We start from the raw sequence: 11,678 nt of genomic DNA, 5'->3' as shown, positions 1-11,678 counted from the left end.
CTCCGTGTCGTATCCGATCTGAACCAGGAGTGCAGTGATGACATCCTGCAGATTCTTCAGACGTTCGGCCTCCTTGTCCGTACACTCGAAACCGGCCTCCAATCCGTTTTCGAAGAGACCAGCCATGAGGTCCTTGTACTTGTGGTAACAGTAGCGACCGTAGCCTTTGTTGTTGCCCAGCAGAACGTCGATCAGCGTTTGAATGTTTGGATTAGCAGTTACGTTTGAATTCGATACCCTGGACCCAACAACGTTTCTAAGTGCGACCACTGTATTGTTGAATTCGGTCTTCAGAGTAGCAGCCAGAGCAGACGTGTCTTTGCCGGCCAAAGTACTAAGTTTGGTTAAAATGGTACTCGCGTTCGCGGTTGCCGTGAAATTAGTAATAGCCCTGAGCGTGGTGTTAAGATTCACTGACACGTTCAGGCTCGCAGTAATACCGGTCGAAACCTTTAGTTCAACAGCGTCCGAGCTAATCTTGTAAGCAGCGCCATAATCAGTGGCATTGCTGTTCGGGACAGCGTTTACTGCTGCTTGCAGATTGACGATGAAATTGTTGGCTTCAATAAGATTTTCATAGATTGTGTCGAGTGAGTAGGTGATGACCGGCAAGTACGCCCTCACGCGGTTGGTGGCACGCACCAGCTTGTACACGGCCGCGGATTTAAGATAGGTGGCCAACTGGGTAGCTGTTAGAGTCGTGCTGTTTCCGTTGGCTGCTACGGCACTATCCAAACTTGCCTTTACTGCTAGCAGCTCAGCCTTCTGTTGAATCAAACCCAAGGCAAGACGTCCGAATTCATCAAGCAGCTCGTCAATAATGCCTTGGTATTGAGTCGTTGTGTTCAGGGGGGCAATCACATCGGTTAGCGAGGTATTCTGGATGTAGAATACCATGTTGTCGATCGGTGTAAGAATGTTAGTGAACGCTAGCGTCGTTCCATTGTTTACGGTGAACAGCTCATTGTACTTAAACGCTGATGACAGGGTGGTGGTTTGGTTAAGAACTTTTTTGAGCATGTTATAGACGGCTTGCAGCTTGACATTGCTGATCTGCAACGTGGCGTTTAGGTTCAGATTGGTGATATCGTTGACTTCTACGAATACTTCTGCGAATGACATGTTCACTGTAGCACTAACAGGAATAGTCGGCAGAACGCCGAAATCTGGCCGCGGATCGGCCAAAGCTCCCTGGGAATATGGAGAGCATGGACAAGGATGAGTTAAAGCTGTCGCTGATTATGCTTACCAGTGGATAATTGGTTTAGCTTACCTGCAGCAGACAGAGGGCGCCAACGGCTAGTATTAGGCGATTCATCTTGCTCACTGAAGTGCGCTTTGCCAGAGGACCAGCAACTGATACTCCTCCAGTCGATCCAGTGTCTTTATATACCGCTTTGGTGCTCAATCTTGTACCATATGTCCTCGCCCGATGACCCACAATACAGGTTCGGGGATTGTGGGGTCGGGGGAATGCATCTGGACCTGAGGATATGTTTTGCTGTTGCCGAAATGACGATACTGTTCCCGACCGTCCCCCAACTGTGCAAACGAATGCGTATTGGTGCAAGTGACATGTTTGTATCGCAGAACGTGTGCTTCGTTGGAAGATCTGCGGTTGCACTTCTAAGCTATGGCCACGTTTCCAACATTGGGTTCTGATCGAACTTTATAGCAAATTGGCGAGGCAGAGTAACAATAACAACAGCATATTCTGAGCCCAAAAGGGAGTCCAGTGATCTGGTAGTAGAGATGAAATGAGTAGCCAACAGCACAATTAGCTTCCCGGTACATAGTCACTACATCAGTTGTACCTATCGTATTCTGCCATACGGCTCCTTAAACCGCCTCTCGCAAATCTGTCCGACTGATCAATATCACACAGCAGAAGCAATCAACGAATGAAGAAATATGAAGGTAAATGGCCATATGATCACTAGAAAGCAGATTCTCTTAGGTGTTGATTTCCCGTAAGGCGATAAGGATTGCCTAACACGAAATGTTTACTTTGATTGGCCGCTTTCATGGCAATATTATGGGCCCTATTGCGAGTGTCTTGTCTTGCAAACGAGACTGCCTTACTACTGCTGAAAAAACTTAGCAGTCTTGTTTAGCTTTTATGAATGAACTTGTGATTTTTTACAGCCTGATTTCAAAACAAATACTAATACTACCAAATTAATCACCAACACCACTAAAAAACAACATCTTTCGCTCCAATGGCAACTACGACCAAGCCGAAAAAATATACCATTTTCAGTCTCGTTTTCAAGACTCAGAGTCTGGTGCCAAAACCTACCAGACTCTGAGTCTTGAAAACGAGACTGAAAGTCGCGTTGCCATTGGACCGAAGGATGTTGGTTTTTAGTGGTGTTGGTGATTAATTTGGTAGTATTAGTATTTGTTTTGAAATCAGGCTGTAAAAATTCACTAGTTCATTCATAAGAACTAAACAAGACTGCTAAGTTTTTTCAGTAGTAGTAAGGCAGTCTCGTTTGCAAGACAAGACACTCGCAATAGGGCCCTATCTAAATACAGACCAAAACGATTCAATCATCTCCGGTAACCGTTATTGATTAACGAGAAACAACATCCCATACAACTTTATAGGTGGATTTATCGGGTAGAACTTTTATAATTTCTGCGTATGGTGACAAAAGTGTGGAAACGGTTCGGTAAGTAGCCTTTTACAATGGGTTCTCGGTTCCTACGCCTCATTCGTTCAGATCATTCTGATGGATCAACCGGCACGACTTATCAACAAAAAATATATTATTAAACAAAATAGTGGCCCAAAATTAATCAAAATGCGAACAAATGACCTCATCCAAATGCGTTCAAATCTTCGACACCGCGTGACAGAAAGTGGTCGTCGTTACTACCACAATTACCAATCGTCACAGAAAAGTTGTATGTACCAAATTTGGTGAATATATTTAAGTGTGAATAGTGTAGTTGTAGTTTTAGCGCCTCAGCTTAAACACCGTTCCGTTGTCTTGTTTCGTTTTTCGTTCAATTCACTGCCATGCTCTGCTGTGCACCTTCGGCTAAAGCTAAACGAATGGAAAGTCTTCGTGTCGTTTGGATAAAAGAATAGCATTTGATACGGAATGATTAGATCCTACAATCCTATGTCAGAAAAGCTGACCGTCTTCTCTATTCACTAGACGACATCCAGCGAGCAATCGCTTGTGTATTACGAAAAGTGACAGAAGTATTACGAAAAGAGACTGATCCGAACGATCCGTACAACCCCATGTAATTGAGAAGATAACCTGGTTCCAGCTAGCTGCACCTTGTCCAGATGCTCCAGGCCAAAATGGAAAGAAACACTCTAAGATCGCAGAACAACAGTGGTACAAGAGACAACGTGGCATTTAGGTGGATTGAGGAAAACGTTTACTTTTGCTGCGGTAATATGGAGTTGGTTTTATTCAGATCGGAAGTCCTAGGATCTAGTGCCGCTGACCTTACTCAAGGGTTCCGGCGGGACCATCCCTGGAACAAGCTAGCACATTGTTGGCGATTAGTGAAGCATCACCGCCGCCTAGCGCGATGTTCACCAGGCGGAAGCAGAGCAGCAGGCGGTTCCTACTGGCGACGGCTTCCTTCGTCACGAACGAGTACAGGGCATCGATCTTTTGCGATGTGGCGGTGAACAGGTCGACGTAGTAGCCGGCAACCTACAGGGAAAGAAACAGAATAGTGAGTGAGCTTCTCTGTTTGACTCATTCCATTTCTCGTGTTTGTAAGACAATTCTCACTTCTCCACTTCTACTTACCGATGCTACACATGAGTTGGCCTGAGCAGTTGGTAGGGCGGCGCACAGAGTAATTTGAGCGGTGACCTCATCGGTGTCGTATCCGATCTGCACCAGGAGTGCAGTGATGATATCCTGCAGATTCCTCAGACGTTCGGCCTCCTTGTCTGTACACTCGAAACCGGCCTCCATACCGTTTTCGAAGAGACCAGCCATGAGTGCATTGTACTTGTGGTAACAGTAGCGACCGTAGCCTTTGTTGTTGCCCAGCAGAACGTCGATCAGCGTTTGAATGTTTGGATCAGTAGTGACGTTCACAGCACGAGAGTTGGAGGCAACGAGGTTCCTAAGCGCGACCACTGTATTGTTGAATTCGGTCGTCAGAGTAGCAGCCAGAGCAGACGTATTTTTCCCAGCCAACGTATTGAGTTGGGTTAAAATGGTACTCGCGTTGGCGGTTGCCGTGAAATTAGTAATAGCGCTGAGTGTGGTGTTAAGATTCACTGACACGTTCAGGCTCGCAGTAATACCTGTCGAAACCTTCAGTTCAACAGCGTCCGAGCTAACCTTGTAAGCAGCGCCATAATCAGTGGCATTGCCGCTCGCGATAGCATCTACTTCTGCTTGCAGGAAGTCGATAAAATTGTCGGCTTCAATAAGATTTTCATAGATTGTTTCGAGGGAGTAGGTGATGACCGGCAAGTACGCCCTCACGCGGTTGGTGGCACGCACCAGCTTGTACACGGCCGCAGATTTAAGATAGGTGGCCAACTGGGTAGCTGTTAGAGTCGTGCTGTTTCCGTTGGCTGCTACGGCACTATCCAAACTTGCCTTTACTGCTAGCAGCTCAGCCTTCTGTTGAACCAAACCCAAGGCAAGACGTCCGAATTCATCAAGCAGCTCGTCAATAATGCCTTGGTATTGAGTCGTTGTGTTCAGGGGGGCAATCACATCGGTTAGCGAGGTATTCTGGATGTAGAATACCATGTTGTCGATCGGTGTAAGAATGTTAGTGAACGCTAGCGTCGTTCCATTGTTTACGGTGAACAGCTCATTGTACTTAAACGCTGATGACAGGGTGGTGGTTTGGTTAAGAACTTTTTTGAGCATGTTATAGACGGCTTGCAGCTTGACATTGCTGATCTGCAACGTGGCGTTTATGTTCAGATTGGTGATAAGGTTGACTTCTACGAATACTTCTGCGAATGACATGTTCACTGTAGCACTAACAGGAATAGTCGGCAGAACGCCGAAATCTGGCCGCGGATCGCCCAAGGCTCCCTGGGAATAGGCAGAGCATGGACAAGGATGAGCGAAAGCTGTCGCTGATTATGCTTACCAGTGGATAATTGGTTTAGCTTACCTGCAGCAGACAGAGGGCGCCAACGGCTAGTATTAGGCGATTCATCTTGCTCACTGAAGTGCGCTTTGCCAGAGGACTAGCAACTGATACTCCTCCAGTCGATCCAGTGTCTTTATATATTCGTGCAGTGCCAACTCGTGTGCCATATGTGGCCCCCAATGTGGCCCATCTTCTGGACGAAGAGGGTGGATGAGAGGTAACAGCAGCAGACGGAGCAGCAGGAGCAAGGAGTGACGTGTTAGATTCGTTTCACTATTCCCGAAACAGTACTATCATGCGTGACGGTCGTCCAACTGTGCAAACGAATGCGAATCAGTGCTTGAGGCCAATTCGTATCTAGGTTTGCCTTCGTCATTAGAGGATCTGCAGTGAACGATTGAACTTTGGCCACGTTGGCTCATGCGATCAAAACTAGTTACTCCAAAGCATTGTGCTGCCTCTGGTTTCCGCTTACACCAGCGAGAACCGGATTATTTTGGAAACATGCTTGTTGGATAACCTTTCTACCCTATCCTTGCCGCTACTTAGTCCTGGCCGCTTCCCGGGTGAACTCAAGAACTGTATATTATTACATATTCGGTTTCGATATAAAGATATCAGAATTATCTCAATCACACCTTAAGCGTGTGATTTCTTTTGCGCCAATTTCCTGGCAGGTCATTTAGAGGGCATCGGTTCGAGCACCTTTCCAACGCAGTAGCAGTTTCGTTGGACAAACAAGATCTGTTCGGTCTTTAAAAAATGAAGAAAAAAAACCTAAAAGGAAGGAGACTAGGTACCCTCGAATGTAAGTGCCCTGATGTACCGTCGCTAGGCGGAGCGCTGTGACCTTCAGGTATCTAGCAAAACCACCTGAAACATCACGAACAACAGTTGCATGTTGGCATATCAGCAACAGCGACAGCAGCGCTTACCCGTTCGCTTAGCAAGACAGAGTAATACAAAAAAAAATAAGCTGGGGATGTAGCTACAATTCAAACTCTTTGCGAACTAGCTGCGTAATGCTGGCATCTCCAAGCAGTCCCAGCGGTTGTCCGCATGACCAGCGTTCTAACGCTACAGGACCCATCGTTTAATGAGCGGCCCATTCGGTTCCTATTCCGCTTACTACACCGCGTTTCGGGTTCATGCTCGATAACGATGCTTGCTAGTATACGTTAATGTACAGTAGGAGATCAACTTTGAAGTTCCCATCGCTGAAGTCCATCGTGCTGTGATCGACTATTGGTAATTTCATCTTCAGCACTACAGAATATCATATTGCAGAACGGTGAGCTTTGTCCTTGCTAGTTTCAAGCTTCACCTCCATCAGGTTGCCGAGACAAACAGCGATGGCGAGAGTTGGACGCGTGGATGGAGCGACGTGGTTGTTCCATAAGGCCGTACGTGTCGGCTTTAAAGCTGAGCAAACAGTACTCCCAATTCGCTACGACCGACACTGCCAAGCACAAGCGGTCTCTGAGGTAGACGAAATGGCGTTGCGATTGTGTCTTGTGCCAGACCCTTTTTTTATGGTCGGATTGAGATCGATCGCTAGGGTTTATTGGTCCCCGGAGGTGGGGGCTGTAGTGCTAGGAGTAGTAGTTTTACTATTCCGCAAACGTAGACATGCATCAGAGCATAATACCACCCCGAAGGACCACGAGGACGTTGGACTGGGTCCACCAGCGGGAGCGTAGCGCTGGGACAACGTGTGCTTGCCGCTGTTGACACAGCAGGCCCGGCAGCCACTGTTTGGCTGTCTGGCGGTACCGCGACTGTCATCTTCCTCTGAGGCGCAAGGCACAGGCAAGCCACGGGCAGGCCAATTGTTCCCCGCCCTAAAGAAGCGAACATTTGCCAAGTAGCGAGCGACGTATCGGGCCGCCACGTATCTACGCCACTCGATCTGTCGCCGTAAGTTCGTTTCCTATTACAGCGAAAGTTGCATCCTGCTTCCGCAGAACACCGCAGACACAGGGACAAAAGGGAACCGAAGACAAGCATCGGAAACGAAGATGTTGCACCGGTGCACGCTTTTGGCGCTGTGCCTGATAGCGCTGCTGCTGAAGGTAGGCGATGGGTCAGGAAGCGTCCTGCAATGCTGCTGCTGCCCTGATGCTGACACACACACGTGCGTTCTCTCTCTCCCTCTCTCTCTCTTTCTGCCCTCTGCTCTCTTGCTCACAGAATTCCATCGCCGAACCGCGTCCTGATTTTGGGCTCGATGCCAGCGTCACCGGTAAGAACGCGGTTTCGAATACCTCCAGCGCGGTAGGAAGCGTCGCGACGGCCGTCAACGGTACCACGGCAAGCTTCACCCCAATCTCCGACCATCAGCTAGTGCGGGATGTGCTGACGATCGTGACGCAGGTGGCCAACAAATTCAACACACTGGGCAGTACGGTCGCCACGACGATCACCAGTCTCGCCAACGATAAAAGCGGCAACATAACAGCCGCCTACGGACCGGCGTTCGGTGCGATCTACGCGTTAACCAACTACACCCAGAACACACTCCCTGGCGTCGTGGCCGAACTGCAACCGCTGATCGAGAAAGGTCTCTCCGACAAGTTAACCGACAGTTTCCAGCACATTGGCAAAGCGTTGGCGCAGGTGAACGCAACGCTCACGACGCTCAGCGCTAAGGCCCAGACCGCGATCCAGCTGGCCGGTGGTGCCACCGTTCCGGCCAACATCGTTGCGGAGAATCTCAAAACGACGCTCATACTGAGCCTGTCCACCGGGTTGCAGCAGCTGAAGGGCAGCATCCCGGTGCTGCAGTACACCGTCGATAGTACGATCGAGAATCTGCGCGTAGCGGACAGCTTTTTGCCGGTGCTGAAGAACGACGTAAACGGTATCATCGGCAGTTCGTCGGAGTTGCTCGACCCACTCGATGTACCGCTCGGTGCGATTAATCAGACGATCAGTGGTACCGTCGTTACCAATTTCGGCGCAGACGTGGCCAATGTGTCAGCCGAGGTAGTGCTGATGACCAACCTAACGACGGTAGCGAGCGGGACCAACCTTACGAGCGCTATCCAGCGTTACAATAGCAGCCTGAACGCGTTCAACAGCAGGAACGCGTCCGTTCCCGCACTGCTGGAAGGTGTACGCACGGCGGTAGCGGCCGCGTTCGGTGTCCTCGATCCACTGATCGACACCAAGAACGGTTCACTCGTGACCCGGCTCATCAGTACGCTCGTGGCGAACGATCGCTACTCGCGCTACTGTTTCCACAAGTACAAGGGTTTCTTCGCCTATCTGCTGGGCGTGTACGCCGATGAGGCATCATCGTGTATCGTCGATGAGGTACCACGCCTGCAGTACTACCAGCGGACGCTCGAGCTCATGCTCGATACGCTGCTGTACGACTACCAGGACGTACTGCTGGAGCTGGGCATCTGCAATGGTATCGCATCCGCCACCAACCGGGAGGCCTGTGTAGCGCTGGTAAGTGAGCACGAATCCCGTGGCACGGCATCCCAGCACGATGATTGTGATCCCCTTCCCCCTTCTTTCCCTTCCCCTCCTGTAGCTCAACACGTACTACGGACCGCTGGCCGAGGCATTCGGTGGCAAGCTGGATCTGCTGTACCGGTCGCTCGACCACGAGCTGCACGCCAGCGGCTACCGGATGACGGTCTGCATTCGGGTTAAGCTGTTCAACATCGATTTCCTCACGGATTTCGATAACTTTGAGGCCGCCATCAAGGTGTGTGCCGTCGATGGTCCACTAGCCTTCTATGACTACTACCTGTAGGATGGATCCGCCGGAGTGCTTCGCACTCGCTAACGAAACGATCATGATGATGATAATGATAATGGCTCGCAAATAAAAGCTCCTGTCCCTCACCACAAATTCAATACCCCAAATTAAACGTCTTGATTGAGTACGACCCTCCGGGGGAAGGATTACTGAGAAACATAAGGAGGCATATTGGCATTCATTGGAACGAGAGAGTGAGAGATGTTGATAGTGAGAGGATCACAGGAGGCATCGGAAGTGCATCAATCGGACGGTGCACAGAGGTTTTTACGGGTTGCAACGCTAGCTAGACCGACTGCTTCGCTTTACGGTGGCTAGAAGCTGGCAGTACGCAACACATCTTCACTGTCTGCCAAGTGGATCCTGCAGACCATTGCGTGTGCAAGCGTAAGTATGTGTGTGTGTGTGTGCAGGCGCGTGTGTGTGTGTGTGTGTGTGTGTGTGCATGTGCGCTTCTTTACACAGCTGCGTGCACGGTGAGGTGACAGCCTGCCGAGTAGCCGGAGTACCCGTTTGCGAACCTCCATATTGCGCATCGTCTCAGTTACCACGAATCTGTGCCGACGAAGCAAGCTCTGAAGTGTGGCTTTTTTCTCGTTGAGCCAGCAGCAGCAGCAGCCAATTCAGCGGCAAAAACCATTGTGAATCACAGGGAGCCCATCCCATCGCCATCGCCATCGTCAAGCTCACTTCACGCCGCGCTACGATTCATCCAGAGAGGTGGAACCATGGTTCGGTCACTTCGGTGGGGCCGCGACACACCGGTGCTCTGGTGGGCGCTCGGTCTCCTGGCGGTTCTACAGGTATCAGGCATGCTATGATCGCCCGAAGAAGAAGATTGAAAAAGGAAGATGGAAGAAGTATTCGCTCTACTCTTTTGTTTTTGATGTTTTTGCTACAAAACGGCTCCATGCTCTAGGTTCCATGGGCAGCAGCGAAGCCGGACTTTGGCATCAACTTTCCGATCTCGGGCAGCATCAAGGTGTCGAAGTCCATCGACGATGCGAACACGGTGCTGATGGCACTGGACGACAATACGGAGCTGGTGACCACATCGGGCTACCCGGGACTCCAGACGCTGGTCGATACGCTGCGGAACATCAGCCTGGTGCTGGTGAGCGTCGGTAGCGAGCTGCCACCGCTCGGTCGGGCCCTGGTCGCGAACACATCCAACAACATTTCGGCCGCATTCGATCCCGTCTACGGCAAGATCGTCGCCCTGAACCTGACCATCACGGTGCTGCTACCGCCGGCCGTCAGTAGCATCAACGACATCATCGGCCATTACGTGCCGGACATGCTGTACGATGGCTTCGACCGGGTCGTGGTCGGTCTGGGCGATCTAGCCCAGTCACTGTTTATCCTTCAGGGTGCGATCAACGATGCGATCCTGCAGGCCGGTGGCAACCCGGACGATGTTACCCTCGCTAATCTGAAGCAACACGTCAAACCGGTCCACATATACCAGCTTGTGTTTTTTGTGAACCAGCTACGCGCCTACCTGCCGGTGGTCAAGTTCACGGTTGACAGCACGCTCGAGAACATCTCGATGGCCGACAAGTATCTGCTGCTGGTCAAGCAGGCCCTCTCGGCGACCGATACCAACTACAAGAACCTGATCGACGGTGTCGCGAACGTGACGGATAAGATCGCGACGACCGTGCAAGCGGAGTTCGGCAATCATACCCGGGCCATCGCTACGATCGAAACCAGTGCGGTCAATGTGACGAAGATGGCGGCCCCGATCGCTACTTTCAAGCAGCACACCGACTCCCTTACGACCGTCTACTATCCGAAGATGCGTGCCGCACTGCAGATGTTGCTCGATGCGCTGCAGGAGTCACTGACGGGTAATGCGACACCGGGCATCTTCTGGTCGAACGCACTGGATAGCCTCATCCTTACGCTGATCGAGAACGGTGGGTATGCGCAGTTCTGCTTCTACAAGTACTATGGGCTCGTGTTCGGGACGATCACGGCGATCAGCGACAGCGTGGATCAGTGCTTCGATCGCGAGATACCCAGGTTGCAGCAGCTGAACGATCTGCTACCATCGCTGATCCTGCAGCTACAGTACGACTACGAGGATCTGCTGGCCCAGATTGCCCTCTGTACTTCGCTCGCACCGTACCAGCAGGATGCGTCGTGCCTGACGACGGTAAGTACCATACCACCATACCGTGCCTCCATCTTATTTCTCTCTCACCTCTCTCCTTGTCGCTGTCCTTCCTTCCCCCCCCAGCTGTCCGGCTTGTACAGTGACATCGCGACCCAGTTCGGCAACAAGCTGAAGGTGGTCTTCAACCTCATCAGCAGTGCGACGGTGTCGAGCGCCAAGCGGTACCTCGTGTGCGTCGAGCTGCTGAAGCTGGCGGTGATGGAGGACAACGAGCAGTACCTGACCGACGACATCCGGAAGTGTGCCCTCGGTGGACCGACGGCGGACGATTGATCTTGAACGCACGAACGTCAATAAACTCGGGATCTTTTACACCGAACAGCGAAACTCTACGGTCTTTCCGTACAGAGAAACGAATGCTACTGTTACTGATGTTACTGCTGCTGGTTGGAGCTGTTATTTGTACAGCAGTAGGGATTCAGAGACTTGATGGAAACAAAAAATCGTGGGGAACAGGGGCGAGAGATACGTAAAGGTTCGCCAGAGTAATACCATTTCAAAGAGCTAAGGTGTTTGGCAAGTTTTGTTCGAAATGAAACCAATATTACGATGATTACGAATGAACGAAACAGGAAATCCAACAGCACAGCAGTGCTGGCTTATCTTCTGAACCAACGAGAAGCA

General features: G+C 50.6%; 3 protein-coding genes across 3 annotated transcripts; 2 read left to right on the top strand and 1 right to left on the bottom strand.

Moving 5' to 3' along the window:
- Positions 1-3,413: 3,413 nt before the first annotated feature.
- LOC125955662 (uncharacterized) lies at positions 3,414-5,169 on the bottom strand. Its single transcript, XM_049686801.1, has 3 exons — positions 5,125-5,169; positions 3,783-5,042; positions 3,414-3,683 (listed from the first exon to the last, which is right to left on the bottom strand). Exons 1-3 carry the CDS (start codon positions 5,167-5,169, stop codon positions 3,471-3,473), a joined length of 1,518 nt encoding a protein of 505 aa, XP_049542758.1. The 3' UTR covers positions 3,414-3,470.
- A 1,800-nt stretch (positions 5,170-6,969) lies between these two features.
- LOC125953827 (uncharacterized) lies at positions 6,970-8,915 on the top strand. Its single transcript, XM_049683623.1, has 3 exons — positions 6,970-7,175; positions 7,294-8,559; positions 8,645-8,915. The coding sequence occupies exons 1-3, from the start codon at positions 7,122-7,124 to the stop codon at positions 8,867-8,869; spliced, it is 1,545 nt and encodes a 514-aa protein (XP_049539580.1). The 5' UTR covers positions 6,970-7,121; the 3' UTR covers positions 8,870-8,915.
- A 654-nt stretch (positions 8,916-9,569) lies between these two features.
- LOC125953828 (uncharacterized) lies at positions 9,570-11,374 on the top strand. Its single transcript, XM_049683624.1, has 3 exons — positions 9,570-9,678; positions 9,795-11,033; positions 11,118-11,374. Exons 1-3 carry the CDS (start codon positions 9,604-9,606, stop codon positions 11,325-11,327), a joined length of 1,524 nt encoding a protein of 507 aa, XP_049539581.1. The 5' UTR covers positions 9,570-9,603; the 3' UTR covers positions 11,328-11,374.
- Positions 11,375-11,678: the final 304 nt, after the last annotated feature.

The sequence above is a fragment of the Anopheles darlingi genome, chromosome 3 (genome assembly GCF_943734745.1).
Source record: "Anopheles darlingi chromosome 3, idAnoDarlMG_H_01, whole genome shotgun sequence".
NCBI lineage: Eukaryota > Metazoa > Arthropoda > Insecta > Diptera > Culicidae > Anopheles > Anopheles darlingi.
This window is presented reverse-complemented; position numbering and strand designations above follow the sequence as displayed.

What these genes read in the sequence shown, in the direction of transcription:
- LOC125955662 (XM_049686801.1), bottom strand. Translation starts at nt 5,169, where the DNA reads ATGAATCGCCTAATACTAGCCGTTGGCGCCCTCTGTCTGCTGCAG. An exon ending in GCGCCCTCTGTCTGCTGCAG is followed by an intron (nt 5,043 to 5,124) that starts GTAAGCTAAACC and finishes GCCTATTCCCAG; the next exon opens with GGAGCCTTGGGCGATCCGCG. An exon ending in CCAACTCATGTGTAGCATCG is followed by an intron (nt 3,684 to 3,782) that starts GTAAGTAGAAGT and finishes CTTTCCCTGTAG; the next exon opens with GTTGCCGGCTACTACGTCGA.
- LOC125953827 (XM_049683623.1), top strand. Translation starts at nt 7,122, where the DNA reads ATGTTGCACCGGTGCACGCTTTTGGCGCTGTGCCTGATAGCGCTGCTG. An exon ending in TGATAGCGCTGCTGCTGAAG is followed by an intron (nt 7,176 to 7,293) that starts GTAGGCGATGGG and finishes TCTTGCTCACAG; the next exon opens with AATTCCATCGCCGAACCGCG. An exon ending in GGGAGGCCTGTGTAGCGCTG is followed by an intron (nt 8,560 to 8,644) that starts GTAAGTGAGCAC and finishes CCCCTCCTGTAG; the next exon opens with CTCAACACGTACTACGGACC.
- LOC125953828 (XM_049683624.1), top strand. Translation starts at nt 9,604, where the DNA reads ATGGTTCGGTCACTTCGGTGGGGCCGCGACACACCGGTGCTCTGGTGG. An exon ending in GTCTCCTGGCGGTTCTACAG is followed by an intron (nt 9,679 to 9,794) that starts GTATCAGGCATG and finishes TCCATGCTCTAG; the next exon opens with GTTCCATGGGCAGCAGCGAA. An exon ending in ATGCGTCGTGCCTGACGACG is followed by an intron (nt 11,034 to 11,117) that starts GTAAGTACCATA and finishes TTCCCCCCCCAG; the next exon opens with CTGTCCGGCTTGTACAGTGA.